General features: G+C 48.7%; 1 protein-coding gene across 1 annotated transcript in view; it reads right to left on the bottom strand.

Moving 5' to 3' along the window:
- The window catches only part of USP43 (ubiquitin specific peptidase 43), a 195,554-nt gene that overhangs the window by 77,748 nt on the left and 100,912 nt on the right, over positions 1 to 16,894 (bottom strand). Inside the window, exons 4-5 of the mRNA XM_090061053.1 lie at positions 14,874 to 14,966; positions 297 to 432 (exon numbers count right to left, since the gene is read on the bottom strand). Coding sequence (XP_089917179.1) covers positions 297 to 432; positions 14,874 to 14,966 — 229 coding nt within the window. The remainder of the gene's footprint in view (positions 1 to 296; positions 433 to 14,873; positions 14,967 to 16,894) is intronic.

Genomic DNA, 16,894 nt, shown 5'->3' with positions numbered 1-16,894 from the left:
AGACACAAAATGGGGGCTAGTTCATATACTCACCTTCACATTGTAATGTTGCCCTACAACGTGATGAGATGATAGTATCTTGAACTTATGGCCTGATGTAAGTGTGTCACCGAAATAAAGGTCAGGTCCCTGCTTGCATTGTTAGCCTTAGCTGGGTGGAGCAGGTTTCCCCCATGCCTCCGTGGCTGCTGCCATACTCAGGGCTGCTCTGAATCGAGTGACCCCCTGGTAGACCCCTGCCAGCTCCCTGATTTGAGTTTAGGAAGGGGATATAGGGAAATCTGTCTCTGACTTACCTGGTCAGGTGTGATTTTGCCTTCTTCTGCCACCATTTCCCTCAGTTTTGCCACTGTGCTAAAAAGGGGAACGGCAAGGCCTACCCGCAGAAACCTCTGGCTCTTGGACTGGAAGACTAAGGTGACATTCAAGGGCCTGAAAAAACAAGAGCAGAGAAGTTACAGAAAGGGCAGCAACTAGTTAACAAGCCTGTCTTAAAGGCAGCTCCCGGTGTCTGGACAGCCTCTATCCCCCAGGCACTCCAAATCTTGTTTGTGCCAAGCATTATCAAATTCAGTATGTTCCCACTCACTCTGCAAGAAGTCAGACCCATGGAGTACCAGGCACTAGAACAGGATTACACTCAACCTCCAAGTACTACAGTAACAGCCATCAACATGTCGGGCAAGGCTGTGCTATTGACAATCACAGGCACCCACTGCTAGAGCATCTGGGAGCTGTGAGAATGCACTGAGGCAGGTTAGCCGAAGGATGGGTACCAGCATCTAGTTTTCCCGGGTCATGTTGGTTCCTGGAGCGGCATCAGCTGGGTCCCCTGGAAGCCCTGGGCTACACATGCTGGCCACCTCAGGGCAGAGTGTTCAGCCCTGGTATGTAGGGTTGTTCAGACTTGGATTTCTCACAAATCTCCTGTTACCCCCTTAGCCCAGGCCTTGTGCTGACAAACCAGACAGACCATTTGCCCACACAGTCAGTGTGCAGGTCTGCACCAGCACATGATGAAGAGCTGCCAGAGGAGGGATGCTGAAAGCCCAGGAAGAGCAAGCAAATGGCAGACCGGCTTTGAACCCAGGCTTTCAAGGGGGTATGCACAGTAAACCAATAATGTTACGCGTCTCCTGCATTTCAACCCACCCCTGGCGCAGTACCCCACACCTGCCAGCTCAAATTCCCCCTCCCCATACACTCCTTGAGCACCCCATTATATAGCCCAGGTTTTCATTTCCTGCTGTACGCAGCCTGAGCTGCTCACCCCACCCCATGCAGATTGTGACCTGAGCTCCCACTGTCCCAGGGGTCTCCCTCATCCTGGCCTTCCCCCTCAAGCTCTGGACAGTATTCTCCATTAAGGAAGATGAGGGATGGGTTGATGGGGCAGCCATTGCATACAGCATCTTCCTCAGAGCTGCTCACATTGCTTTGCTGTCTGGCAAAGAGGCACATGAGATACATCCAGCAGAGAGTGGAGCCATGCTCCTTCCCAGCACATTCCTCACCCTCACTCAGCCTGTGCTCTTGACCCTTCTTCCACAGCCTGCCAGCTCTGATCTCCAGCACAGCAAGAACCACAGGCTGGGTTCATCAAAGAGAGGAGCCGATGCAGACATCCCTCATCTGCAGAATTTCAGCAAATTAACAGCTTCCTGCTGGTTTTTCCTTGGCTCTCAGCTGGTGCCTCCCTGGGTGGCTGAGCTGCATTGCGTCAGCGGGAGCTCAACAGCAAAGCTTTCTACCTGCCCTGCCCAGTACCTGGCACACTCGCAGGGCTCCACCTGCAAGGGTCGGGGAGGAAAAACAGGATTGATCCCCATCAAAGAGAAGCCTCTTGTCCATCTGGCCCCATCAGCATAATTTCTGAGCATCTGTTTCATAACACCCCCTTCTTGAGGCAGGGCCGTGCCTATATCTCCAGCATACAGATGGGAACTGAGACATATCACCAGGGTGATGTGCCTGGCACTGAGGAGCTCAAGCATGTCCCAGCTACCCCTGTCTGCAGGTACGCTCCAAACCTAGAAATAAATCAGGGAGGCCACTGCAGACTTGTCCCTCTGCAGACTCAAGCCCTTGATTTGTAGAAGGCCTAAGAGCTGTGACAGGCGAGCCTGGAACAGCTTCGCTGTTGAACTTCCAGGTTTGCAGCAAGCATACAGGACAGACTGAAGCCCACAGCACTAGGCCCTGCCACCCTGGCAGCATAGGTGAGCTCCAAGACACTGTGACTTCTTCAGGTCACACGGGGAGTCTGTGGAAGAGCAGGGAACTGAACTCGAGTCACCTGAAGTCCCAGCCCAGTCCCTAACCACTGTATACTCCCTCCATGGCAGAAGAGAGGGCATGGTGGTACCTTAGAGACTAACTGAATCAGAAACATGTCAGCTTTCTGGCAAAATCCCTACCAGATGCTTCTGATGAAGTAGGCTGTCACCTACAATAGCTTATGCCTCTCCAAACCAATTAGTCTCTGAGGTACCACCCTGCCCCGCTGTCTGCTTGACTTCAGACTAACAGGATGAACTACTTCTCTCTTCTACCTATTTAAAGAGTAAAGACTTAATTCACCAGAGCGCCCCAAGGGATGACGAGGTCGAACGGTCACAAACTCCTGCAAGACCATTTCAGGCTGGACATAAGGAAGAATTTCTTTACTGTCCGAGCCCCCAAGGCCTGGAACAGCCTGCCAGCGGAGGTGGCTCAAGCACCTACATTGAACACCTTCAAGAGTAAATTGGATGCTTATCTTGCTGGGATCCTATGACCCCAGCTGACTTCCTGCCCTTTGGGCAGGGGGCTGGACTCGATCTCCCGAGGTCCCTTCCAGCCCTAATGTCTATGAAATCTATGAAATTAATCTGTCCTTGTTCTAGGTTGCAAGATCCTCAAAAGGAGGTAATATAGTTGTTTTCTGTCTATACTCAAGGACATGCCAGAGAGAGCCATCCATGAGTGAACCTCTGGGTTTAAGTCCCAGCAGACATCGGCATATCCCAGTCATAATCCTCAGCCTGGGCTGCAGCCAATATTGAATGGTTCTGAGGAAGCCTTAAAACAAAAACCTTGCATATATAGCAGCAAGAGGGTAAAAAATGTTGAGTCTCCAAGGGACAATAACTCATCACAAGTTCACATTCAGCACTGAACCATTTGGATTCTGCTACTCGGTACCATGGCCTATTGTTTAGGCACACTGCATCAGGCATACATGCTCTAGCAAAACACCTTTTTTGGTTTCCTGGTCAGACTTCCTATTTTGGTGTCCTGAATGCAGTCCATCTCCCAGAAATTATAGGAGGACCTGGTGGGGCCAAAAAGCACCTGTCATTATAAGTCTAGAGCTGGCCTGGTCTGACCTTTTCCCAGGGTCATACTGGGATTTCATGTCATCACCTGAGCGCACTGACTTTTTCACAATGCTTTCTAATGGTTCATGAGCATGGGGTATTGGTTTTCTCCAATTTAAAAAACAAACAAACAATTTTTGGTTAAAAAAAAATAGTAACCCCAAATCTGCATTTTCCCCATGATTAAAATAAAACACCACTATCTATATCTCTCTTTAAATCATAAAAGAAATTAACCCCAAAGCCACATTTTTCTAACCAAAAATTGGGATTTTTTTTTTTTTTAAATCAGAGAAAACCAGGATCCCTGCTCATGAGCATACCTCACAGCCACCTTGTGCCAAAGGTGAACTGATGGAACGGCTCCATGCCAAAGAGCACAGCCCTGATCTTCATGCCTGTCTGAGCATACCCTGTCTGCGTTCGTCAGGACTCTACTAGCAAATCTGGGGGTTGCTGGTTTGCAGCCACGCTGTCCCTTAGTCTATACAGGAAGGATTCTACGGTTGCCCCAGCTGCTCCACTAGGCTGCAGGATGTCAGGATTGGTGCATACTTTATGATTTGCTCTACTCTTTGAATGCCAGTTCTTGAGCCCTGATCATTCCCAGGATGCAGCATTATGCGATAACTGGCTCAAGGGCTCACAGGCTTCTGACAGATGTCAGAAAACTGAGAAAGATCCCTGGCCCACCTTTTAACTTGCTGTATTTTCCTCACATCCTGTGGTCCAGACATCTCCTCGCTGGCTCTCAGAGTCCCATAGAAGTGAACAGAGTTCCAGCCAAAAGCTACTAGCAATTTGGCAGAATCTGTGACAAGGTTAAACATTTAGGGTTTTTTCGAACAGCATGGGGATCAACTGTGCTGGCTCTGCCCCTGCTCCATGCAGCTAGCATTCAGCTATAGTGAGTCTGCGCTGTGGCAGATAAACCTGGAAATTTTTAATTCAGCCTTCCCAAAACAAAGTGCATGTCTTATTTGGGGTGGGGGTGGCATGCAGGTCAATATGGTAACGTGATTTTGTTTCCCACACTTGTACCATGGCATATTGCCTTGGCACTCTTCTTCCACCTTACATATGTACACTGAACCACGATGCCTGAACTCACACTTACTGTCCTGCTTCCTGGGTTCTTTTGCCTAGAGCCTGTGAAGTTGTTTTGCATCTGTGGCTGTCATTCTTTTGATCTTTTCCCTAGGTAGTTAAGATATCCTTTCTGTTTGGAGGTGTTTCTCCAGAGTTAGATCCACTTCTCCCAACAATCCCTCCAGAAAACTGTAATTACACGTCCCACAAATTAAGCTGTCTCCAACTAAGGAATCTTAAATGGCCCCAAATTGCACAGAGATACCAGAATCTTTAGACCACAAGCATCTTTTGCTTCTTCTGTTGCATGATTTCAGTCTCTGAACACCTCACTGTGTCTGGAGTTACATTACTCTTCAAACATCCTTATCAGCTGGTCCAGTGTTAGGCATTAATTCTAGCAGCAGTGTCTCTCTGACTCTGGTCCTTTCCCCTCAACAGATAGTGAAAAAGTTTTACCTTTGCGCTCTCAGATCTGGCCACCACGGTCAGCTCTGCACAGAGATTCAGTTCTTGCTTCCATACTTAAGAAAGGTTTTTTGCCTGGAAATCCTGTATGCATGATTGTCCGACCATCTCCCGGCTGGGTTCCCTTCCCAGCTCTGCCGCTGACTCAGAACAAGTCACTTAACGTCTTTGTGTCTTTTTCTTCCCTCCTAGCTCTTGTATGCTTCATCTAAGGACTGTTCAACCACCAATCTGAGAGCCATATCCAGCCCCCAAGGGGTTAACCTGCAGCCCCCAAGCTCCTGGTCTGAGTGCTGCTCCCCTCACTGCCCCAGCTGCTGCTGTTACTAGCAGTGGGGTCTTCAGGGCCCTCCCTCTCCCCCGTGCCAGAGGGGGGAACCAAGGAAGCCTGCAGCCAGCAAGGTACAAAGGGGTTGCATGCAATGTGGTGGCGGGTGTGGGGAGCTCTTCTTGTTATTTTGCTGGAAACTTTCCATTTTCCTTTAAAGGCTCCTGGCTCCAGCGTCCCCAGCCTGGCTCCTAAAAGCAGTGTATTCCTTTGTGCTCTGCAGCTGGACTCATTCTGGTCAAACAGCATCTTTCCATTGACTTTGGCAAGTTGGCTCAGGACCTTAGTGCAGGACACAGCAGCATGCCTGCTTTCAAGCATGTCACAAAAGGGCCTTACCTTGGGCACCAGGATCCATACCGGCTATGCATGCACTGATGTCTAAAGTGGTCTTGGTGACCTGCATATCACACGGATGCCGGCAGTCAGAATACAACAGGGAGGCAGAGGAGATTATCCCACCAACCCCTGCCAAGACAACAGCTCCTCTCCTTGGGGGAGATACTCAGGGAAAGTGGCTAGTAGGATGCACTTGATGAGGGCTCCCTGGCTTTTGAATGTTTTCAATTTCTCAGCCTAGAACTGGTGATGTCAAGACATGCCATAAGAGCCCAACTGCACTTTCAAGGGCAGAGTAGGACTTGTTTCCAGGAGCTGCCTCACTGCAAATGCGGTACTGGCAGTCCCAGCACCCTGGCCAAGCTTGTTTGGTGGACTGCGTGGGAGTCAGCCACACACTGGCTTGCTGGTGGCCCCACGCAAGCTGCATTGCTTTATTATTGCTTGTACCACAGCAGCATCTTGAGGCCTGAGCTCCACTGCTATAGGTACCATTCTGCCTTATAAAAAGATATTCCCCACCCCAGAGTCCAACCTGCCCCTACCTCAGTTTTCTTTGCCTGGAGATAGAGATGGAGAGAGTGATGCTTGCATACCTGTGTAAAGCTCTCCGAGATCTTCAGTGACAAGGCCTCTGAGGTAAGTACGATTATGTCTCTGTTTATTACTGGTACCTCTCTGTTTAGGGTCTTCATCTTGGATTCACTTCAGAGTCCCTCTCACCCAGCAACTGGGTTTGCAACACAGAGCGAGTAAACAGGGCCTTTGTTTAGATACTAACAGATCCCAAAGTGGCTGTTGCCAAGATCTTCAGTGATATAAATGGCCTGTTAATTAAACATCATCATGAGTAATACCGGGGGACTTGGGATGACTTCAAATAATTCAGGGAAGCTTCCTTTTACTGTATCCCAAACAGCAGGGATGGACAACAGCAGCATTTCTGGAACGGCAAAAAGAGCAGTGCAGAGGGGACTGGGTCACTAGTCTTAGCCAGCATGTGCCCCTAACCCCCAGGAGCGATGGCTGAGTAGCAAGGGCAATAAATAACAGTGGAGGCAGAGCAGGGAGAGGCAGAGAGAGATCCCTCCTCTGTCACCTAGGCATCCCTCAGGCCTTTGTTTGGCCAGGATCGGGCCCCTGGTTGACAAGGCACCGAACGCGGACACTGCTGCCTGGAGCGGCATAAGCACAAACATGTTAAAGATTGCAAATCATTCAGACAGTCCAGGAATGGGAGTATATAAGCTAACAGACCTGTCTATGACTGGGAGACAAGGAATGACAGCCTGGTACCGGAATGGGAGGGGAACTGGAGCAAAAAGGGCATGGGGATCCAGCTAGAGGAAAACACTGTGGAAACTGGAGAGAAATACCCCAGGAAAGGGGGCACACATCTGAACATGGTATGTCCAAGCACACGGCATGCTCCCAATAACAAGGCATGCCACACTTGTTGAAGAGGTGACAGGTGCACGACTGGGTGGAACTGAAATTCCCCTGTTCCACTATGCACCACAGCAGGGGAAAGCTGCAATTATCTGACTATGAAAGTCTCAGGCCACTGATGGGAATTTCCTGTGGTGGCCCCTTCTCAGGCATCTCGCCCTCTTCTTTTCCAACTTCCTGATAATGTCCAATATTTTTTTTTTTTTTTTTTTAAATGGGCAGAGTTTGGTTTTGATTAAATTGCTTCAGGACTCCAGGGCCCCAAGAAGAAATGGAATTTTGTGCTTTCAAAGGAGGCAGAAAGAGGTGGAAATAATGGCTTGTGTCACAGAATCATAGAAGATTAGGGTTGGAAGGGACTTGATCTGTCATCTGTCACCACGGAGAACAGTCAGTGTCAATGACGCCAAGATGGCTGGAGACTTCCTTCAGAGCTGCGCCAAGAGTGAATTGTGAGTACTGCAGCGAGCACAAGGTCTAAGGATGCAATATACTTACAGAGCCCTACATACAGGTGAGATTTGCTTTCCTAGAAGCTAGGCAGTGCCCTGAAACAGGCCAGAGGCTGCAAGTCCCTACAAGCCCCTTCTTTATTACCTGTTTTTGGAAGAAAGTTGTAACTTTAAAGAGCAGCCTGGAATTCAGCCCTGCTATTTTTCTGGTTCTTCCTGCCCAGCTGGCCATTCACTCATATTGCTAAGTAGCTCTGTTTGCACTGCATGCTGATTAACGTCTCCAGGCAGGAACTGACCTAGTACATCTCCTGGCAGGCTTAGGGAGGAGCCGTCAGTGCACCAAACACCACCACAGTGATGTCAAGACACTGAGACATCAAGAACGGGCACGAAATAGGTACACATCTGTGACTTCAAGCTGGACAGCTGTGACACCTGGGCAACATGAGGATGGAGTTTCACCTGTGGCTGATGCTGGAAGCAGCAATGGTCTGACATCAATCCAGGTACTCCATACAGCTCCCCTGAGCAGAGGGAAGCAAGAGCAGTCTTTGCTGCTATGCCATCAGGAATCCCATACAGACCCTGGCACCAAAATGACTGCACTGTCACCCCCCCAATTCTCTTGGCATTCAGGGTATAAGACCCAGGGGGGCTCTGCAAAGATTAGGAAAGCATCATCATTCCATACAGGGAGTCCCCTCTCCTTCGGTCACATCCTGTCTCTTAATATATCAGAGCATCCCAATTACTGTGCTAGGAGAGCACTGGCTGGAGGCTTCACAACTACATACGCACAAAAAGAAAGGCCTGGCCGGACCACAAAGCCAGGCTAGGGCTTAGCCAGAAACTCAGAGCCAGCCATCCTCCATTGTCACACCCTACCATGAGGAGTGCCAGCCAAAGTACAGCCATGGATGCCCACCCTGGCAGAGACTGGTGCTGACCTAGCTTGGTCCTTACTCCAATGTAAAGACTAGGGAAGCTCTTCTCTGATAGCCAGTGCCATGCTCAGAGTTGTCAAGGTGCAGTTTGGGTTCTGAAATCTCATTCAGCCACACTGCAAACAGCTGGGAGGTGGCATCACCTATATATCCCACGAGGGCTGTTGTTCACTCTTGGCTAGTATGGGTTCCTTTTGTGCATTATCCATCCCTCCCTGCCAACAGGCTCAGCTTTGCCTGACAGAGAAAAGCCGCTGCCAGATCATGCTTTCCCTAATTGCAGCACTTACATTTCATTTAGCAGTGGTGCCAGGCAGCCTGACAATAGCATTATTGTACAGAGACACTCATGGCATTTGACTGCTGACAGTAAAATAGAACATCCCCTCCCTCACTGAGCTCTCAGATGCTGCTGTGCCTGCAGTGCACTCCAGCCCCATTCTTCTTTAACCTTTAAAATGAATGAGCAAGCTTTATTGTCCACTGGCTGACAGCAGCTAATGCCAGGCTAGCAGGGGCAGCCCCTGGTGCCAGGGCCTTGAATGCGGCCAGCGAGATGGCAGTGCTCTGCTGCACTGGAGCCAACTGGTCTGCCAGCCAGACACTGCATTGGCAGGACCCCATGATATCATCCCCTTTAGATGGAGAGGGAGCAGAAGAACCAGCTTGCCTATGCTGTGCTCACCTTCCAGGGAGAGCAGGTTGGGCTACAGAGGGCAGGAGGGTTCAGAAACATGACAGCCACATCCCAACACCTTCACAAGCTCATACAGAGCTGAACTTCACCAGAAACAGTCAAAGTGAAGTGGGGCTTCCCGGGCAGAGAATGCTGATGCACTCACCCCAGGGCACACACCAGACTGGCTGCCTTTGGGGTTCAATTCAAAGTACTGCTGTCTGTTGCATTTCTCTGGCCTTCAGTACTGTGGTGACTGAGCGGCAGTCTCCTTGCTGTTACCCACCTGACCTCAACACCCTGTGAGGCTAGGCAGTGCCATTATCTGCACCATACAGATGGGAGCTGAGATATTTAAGTCTTGTGTACAGCTGGAGTTATTCAAGGCTTGATACTGTATTTACTCAAATACGACTTGCACCTTTCTTCCAAAAAAGAACTGCCGGGAATGTGCGTGCATCTCTTAAATGAGGAACTGCAGGGAGCAGAGGGCTCAATCCTGCTGAAACCAAGCTACCCGGCCCCTGTTCTCAAGCTGGATGGACCCTTAGCTGCCCTGGAAGGTGCTGCTGTATGCCCACCCAGCTGCGCTTGAGAAGAGAAGCCAGACAATTCGGTTCAGACAGCAGCGCCTGCTTCATTCTGCAGGAACAAGGTTAACAGAGCAGCCACAGGTTTTTGGTCCCATCCCTACTACAGCTGTCTGCGCCTTCTCCATGAAAATAATGTTCTTAGTGATATTTTCAGAGCAAGATCTTTGTTTCTTTATTCCATCTTCCAAGAACAAGATGAACATCTTTTTCAGGGACATGTGGCATGTGAAAAAATACGGTATCCCTGAATGGCTCTTTGCAGAAACAAGTCCTGACCTATATAAGACCATATTTCCTAGGTGTAGCATGTCCTCCTCACATACTGGCTCCAAGACAGGCTGTGTACATGCATAATTAGTTTATAAGCTGACTAACGTGAGTGTGCCTTGGTCAGTGCCCCCCAGTGAAGTGATAACTGCAGCTGTTATCACCCTGGAGACTACCTGTCTGTCTGGTATATCCATGCTCTGCAGCTGAAGCAACTGACAACTGCAGGGGAGCACCTATTAGGACCCAGAGCTGAGGAGTGGGGAAGGAAGAGTTTACGAAGCAGGTTCATGCAGACCTTCAAGGGCCTGCGGAAAAAGAGAAATTAGGTACAGAGCAGAACCCGTATTTATCTTGGGCTTCTACTTCAGTCGGACTCAGAAAGTGGTGGACCATGTACATCTGTCCAAACAGCTAATTATCTGGCCCACTGGGCTGCTGCATCTAGCGAAATAAGGGATTGTGTCAGGTCTACAACAGCTCTGAGCTCAGATTGGAAGCCAGGAAAGGAAATGGCTGGGCAAAAGCCTGTGTCCTGTAGACATACTGGATAACCCTCTCACTATGAGGACTCCATCGTACTCTGGCAGGCAAGAAGATCTCTCTCAGCCATGCTGCCACTGGAGCCCTAGCTTCCGACTCAACACTGGTGACAGGTCCCTAGATAATCCCCCCAGACTGCATCCATAGCACAGCACGCTTTCAGGCGTGAGCGCAAATCTTTCCGCTCTAGAATCCGACCCTATTGGAAGACCTTCCCCTACATCCAAAATGTCAGTCTCCAGACTATCAGTCAAGAACCAGGCAAGGAAACAAATCATTTAGCACGGTGACACTGGTGCAAAACCAAGGGTTAGGCAAGACCTGGTGAATTCTGCCAGATAGATTTAAATACTGTATAAACCTGTCTATGAAAACCCTCAGAGGAATAATGATAGTATCAATTCAGAAAAGCCAAGCTGTGCAGCAGAGCATGGTAGATTTACTGCACAAAGAAATGACACTGAGGGGAAGCAAACCGTATATTAAAGACCAGGTGAGACTGGGTCTTAAAAAGAATCCCAGAATAGGCAGGCAGTGGCTTAGTGTATATAGTAACACATTACGCAGTGGAAGGAAATGCCAAACTCACTGGACAATAACTCTCCTAGTAACTTGCTTTGAGATGTCAGCTGCAACAGGACCAGGATTAGCCAGTGAGAGCTAGCTCCACCTTGTTTCATCATTTCAGCTCTCTGTTTCACACAGGCAGGTCTGCTACACATACCCCAAGCCCGACAGCCCAATAGCAGTTATGCCTGGGCTTGGGGATCTTGTGTAGATGCCACATAGACAGCATTAACAACACAGATAGCTGACACCTTCCTGCCCCAAACTAGTGCTGGCACTAGGCCAGGCCTAAAGGCTCCCCGTCTTAACTCCACACTTTAGGGCAGCTTCAGACAGCTACTGCAGTGCATCCAGGTGGGATGGATAAGTGAAGCAATGCCCCCAAACCTTGGGATTTTCCTCCAAAATACCTTGCAGGCCCCAAGGCCCAGCATAGACAATGTTCAGTGATGAACTGCAGGGAAGAACCCAGGTTTAAGAGGCAGTGTGGATTTCTGGCATTATGCTGGGACATAGGCCACTCTTTTTGCCACTGACTGGTTGTGACTTACAAGTCCGTGTTCTTCTTTTCTTCTTCCCATCCTTTCCCTGTCCTCCCTATTCAGATATGAGCTGTTTGGGGCAGATGCTACCTCTGCCTGCATGCCTCTGCAGTGTCTAGCAGCCTGGGGCACTGATCCTATCAGAAGCACTTAGACATTACTCTACTACAAATGATACGTCTCAGGGGCAAAGGAAGTAAGCAGTACTCGTTTTTAACCTCAGAGTAGACTGAGCTACCTGACATTAAAACAGTGATCTGAGTCTGTATTTTACATCAGTCTCAAAGGGGAGTTCAAATTTTATTGATTTTAACTTCTTCCTGAATTGAAGCCATCAGCTCTTACAATAATGAGCATTTTTTCTTAAAGCCCCAGTGCTTGGAGTCATGTGATTATGTAAAAGTCTCTGCTTTCATGAAATCAATTAACTTCTGAATCCCTCTGGCTTTGTAGAAAGGTATGAAAGTGTGACCTGAGTGTGACCTACTGATTTGGAAACGTAGAGAAGAACATATATTTTTAAAAGTCATTAAGTTTTAAGTCAGTCTCCTGATTTTTCAGGCTTGACTCATGAGATTTGGAAGTCAGGGGTCAGCAAGTTTACTGCTCAAATTGGAAATAAAGGTGCATGCTTTTATTGGGGAGGGTAACTGACCCCTGAAATGACTTCCCAGGGGAGGAATGGATTCTGTCTCATACGGTCCTCAGGAGAGAAGACCTTGTTGAAAAATGTGCTTTGACCTGATAAGATCTGGCCCAGCACAGAGGTAACGGAGTAAAGCAGTTACCGTCATACAGAAAAGAGGTCAGCCAGGATCACCTCCCTATTCCTCTGGCCTGAAAATACACCTGTATGATGGGAAATCAGCAGCTGGTCTTCCTGTGGGAAGGACAGGAGCTCTAATTGCTCTTCTGGATATACACTTATCTCCCTGAAGCCACTTCAGGAGCTGTGCCATGCCCACAGCAGTGCACAGGCAACACATAGAGCCGGACTGGGTTCCTGCCTGCAGAACTCACTCCTAACTTATCTGCCCTGCCGTAACTCAGATGCTTCACACTGGTGCTGTGAGAAGCCGTATGCTTCACCTCCATCTCATGCTCCCATATTCACCCAAGGGCTTTCCATCCCAGACCCACACAAATGAGCAAGGACACGACTCCCCAAGCCCCAGCATGCAGCCTACACAGCTGTCAAACTGCAGCTGAGCCAGCACAAAGAAGCAGTAACCTGCACCCAGTGAAGGGCTTCGGCAGATCACCCCCCTAGCAGCAAGGCAAAACCAAGGACACGGACAACACTGGACTGTTCTTTGCTCCAGCTAGCAGCAAAACTGAAATGAGCCCCTAGCAACTCTGTTAACATGGTCCTGTGGGGTGCCCTACTCCAACAGCCCTCATTTGTAAAAGCAACAGACTGCTTCAAATGCCAATGCCATCTAGAGTTTGCACTCCACCTCTTTTAATATTTCTTCAGCCTCATATAGCTCTCCCAGTCCCAGATGAAATAACAGGTTTATTATTAGTGGCAGCATTATTCATTGGTCCCACAGTTGTACCCAAGAGCTCCAGACATGGATCGTTGTGCTAGGTGCTGTTGAAAGGACGGACAACAGAACCGCCTTGCTACCGCTCACTCTGCAGGGCTGAGGGGAGCAGCACTCCATGCGTCCAGGCCAGCAAAACTCAGCAGTTGTGACTGCCAGGGCAGAGATCTTCCTCTTGCTGGGTGTTTTTTTTTTCCTCCAGGTTTTGGTTTTTTTTTTGAACTAAAAGCATATTCAAGTTGTGGATCAAAATGAAGCCCAGAGCCATGTTCAGAGCAAATGCTTGTCAAATGGACCTTCTGCTGCAGTAAATTCTTACCAGTCAAGTCTATCAGTTCAATGCTGACATTGGAATAAATAATAAATGCAGGAGCTAACAGCAAAGTGTGAGAATTGCTCTCTTTGGAACAGTAAATCCTGTCAAGTGGATGGACACAGCTCTCGCCAGTAATATCTGGGGGCCAGAACAGCGATCCCAGAGAAGCCTGTAATCTTTATCCTAATCAGACAGTGTGGGAACAGCTGATAAGTAGAAAATGTCTGGCAGTTCACAGAGGAAAGTACAAATTGATTGGTAGGAAAATGGCTATTTTGCTGCTCATCAATATAAATAGAAACTTCCGTTTTCTACCCTACCTTTCTCTGCAGGTTTGCATGATTTTACCTACACCAGGGAATGCTCATTTACTGGAGTGCCCAGGGACCAAGAGGGAGCAGCTGAACTTAGAGAAGAAGCTGAGAGCTCCACACTGGGAGCGCACACTCCCCAGTCAAAGCGGCGGGCTGAAGCCCAGGTTAACGAACTCCCCTGACACATTCCAGTGCCCAGACCTGGCTACTCCAGAAAGCAGGATGGGTAATGCCAAACAAACCCTGCCCCTCACATGGGGAACATGTGTCCCTCCAAGCCTGCACAAGCAGGTCCAGTGTGGTGATGCCAGGCTTGCAAGCGCTTCCCCGACACAGCTGCAGCCAAACCAGTGCACCTCAGGCATGAGCAACACCACTCCTCTGCTGTTCCAGTCCTGGACCCTCTGGCTCACTTCTACAGCTTTACCAAAGGATATTGCACACTCCCGCGCCTTCCAGTCATGGGATTCAACACACTTCATCTGACAGTGTCATCTTGAGCCACAGCCATCCCAGGCCTAGATGCTCCCCCCATCCCACACCAGCTCTGCTAATGCTCTTCAATCCAACCCACAGCTCAAACTGCTATTCCAGCTCTGGCCTCCACACGCAGCTCCACTGATGTTCCTCCATCCCAACCATCAGCCCCCCTGTTATCACAAGCTCAGATTTCCAGGCACAGCCCAGCTTGTGAACCTTTATATCAGCTATTCTCACAATTCCAGTCCCAGGTCACAGCTTTGGCAAGTTTCACGGTGCTTCTGCACGTCAAATGAAAAACCTGTGACAGATCATTGGTGGGGTAGATCTGAACCTGGGCATCTGGGGATAAGGTACTGTAATACAACTTAATCCTATTTATTCATTTTGACAAACAGCCCCATCTTATTCAATAGGACACCTGGCCTGAGCAGGACTCGCGTGACACTCTGCAAGACTCCCAGGACAGCCAGAGCCCTAGAGCTGTGCAGGGATCAGATGACGGAGTAGGAAGAGAGAAGAGGGATTCAGACAGGGAGGTTTTTTATTGGACAAGGGTACCAGTGCAGAGCACAGAGGGGCACCGTGTTCACATACCTGGTCTGGCGCAGGGGGATGGGTAATGACACACACAGGAAGGGATCAAAGGTGTTGCTCTGCTTCAGACAGTGAGGACAGGTCAAGGAGGACCTAAAATAAAACAAGAAACCACAGTCAGAATAAACAAACATGGACAGATACAAGCCAGGCACCATACAGAGGAGGAAATGTTAAAAGGGATTGATACGCTTCTGCCCTGCTAAGGCCTGTAATTCCTATGTCAGTGGGCTGAATCATGGAGGTCAGTATTAGAGAACACCATCATTTTTAACTCACCCCATTTCTGTCCCTGCAGGCACCCAGCAATGCACAACTCATTGTGCTCTCCATCCCAGTTTGGATAGAAAAGACCTAAGCCATTCAGTTTTCAGCCCTTCCCCGGTATACAAAAGTCACCTTTTAAGGAGTACTTCCTGATATTCAGCTGGTGACTGCTGGTTTCACTCCATGGTTTCAACAGCTCTCTCCCCATCTGCTCCCATGAACATCCAGTATCAGTCCAGCCTGCAGCCGACATGAATGCAGTACAGCTGGAGAGTCTTGCCAAACAGCAGGTTTACTCCCTTTAACTTCTGCTTCCTACCAATCTCCTACCAAATTCCAGAGCTGATTCTCCTTGCAGGCTTGAGAGAGGCACAAATAAAAATAAACCTGGGTTTTCAATTGCTTCTTTTGCATCCTAATCCAACCCCAAAACAGCCTGCCACCTATGCCACTGTGGCACCACCTGCAACAGCAGGATGACAGACTGCTAACGCCCTCTCTGGGCACATGGCACCCCAGCTCCAACAGACCTGAAAAGGCAGACTGTCATAGTCATTTGACTCGAGCAAAGCTACCCAATGTAGATGACAGGCATCACTGCTTGCAACTCCAAAAGCAACACTAAATCATTAGCAGGTCACTGGTGTTAACTTTGCTACTGGGTTAAGAACAGCGCTGGTGAGAGTCAGATCTTGGCTGCTGTAAGGATCACGATGGGGGAGCAGGCAAAACTGACATCCCATGGCTAGTGAACCAAGCTGTGAGAGAAGACAAGGTCAACGTCCATCCATGTGTTAACCAAATGAAGGCAGCAGATGAAAACTGAGCAGCTTTCATATCTCTGCGAGGCTATAAACAGCCAGATCATTTCCCTATGTGCCACCCACGTCTGCAGCACAGCATACTGAATTTGACAGTTTGTGGCTGCCAGCTATCCTCAGGATGCGTGGATTTATGATCAAGGCAGCAAGAGGAGGGATCCTGATAAGAAACATTACAACACAGCAAATCCACTGTTGCCTGCCTGGGGGCCTTTTGGTGAGCTGCAATGGCACAGTGATGCATCTTGCCATGCTTCTTCTTTCATATGACATTTTAGGATTACAACATTCATAGATTAATATCTAAATTTAATATCCATTCAACTGCTTCAGGATGGAGTGATTTTAGACTGCCATTAAATGATCTAATTGGGCATTGTTCACAATGCTTTGCACCCTCTGAAAAAATCGCACCACAATGACAACCTGGACTCCCTTTGATTCTCTGTTTATGGAGCAGGAGTCAACATTTTCCCTGAAGTGTTCAAATGTGATTCAGAGAGGACTGTATCTTTCTCAGTAGGTCATAGCATGACTGGGGAATTGTAGGGTCACTGAAAATGTATTTCTGTGGCAAGTTAGTATTTGCTCAGGCTTCTCTCTATTGTTCTTTGGTGCTCTAGTCATCATCATAGAGCTTTGTGGCATATTTCCAGAAGGGGTTTTCTAGATTTGAGCCTATCCAGTGGTGGAGTAGTAATGTCCTTGTTGATTGGGATGTTTAGGTTACTGATTGCTTTATGGTATTCCCTCGTATGTGCAGCATCACATATGGAGCTGTGAGGGAGCACAGCTGTGAGGGAGCAATGATCACTAGGACTGGAAGCCATGGCAATGGTGTCCTTTTTAGGATTCCTGAAATAATCTGCATAGCTGCATTTAACCGTGTATCAACAATTTTTGTGTGCACGCATTTATTCCAGACTGGGGAGC

Source organism: Crocodylus siamensis, chromosome 8 (genome assembly GCF_052110815.1).
Source record: "Crocodylus siamensis isolate JL-2025a chromosome 8, ASM5211081v1, whole genome shotgun sequence".
Classification (NCBI taxonomy): Eukaryota; Metazoa; Chordata; order Crocodylia; family Crocodylidae; genus Crocodylus; species Crocodylus siamensis.
Note: the sequence above shows the minus strand (reverse complement) of the source record. Positions and strands in the feature narration are given on the sequence as shown.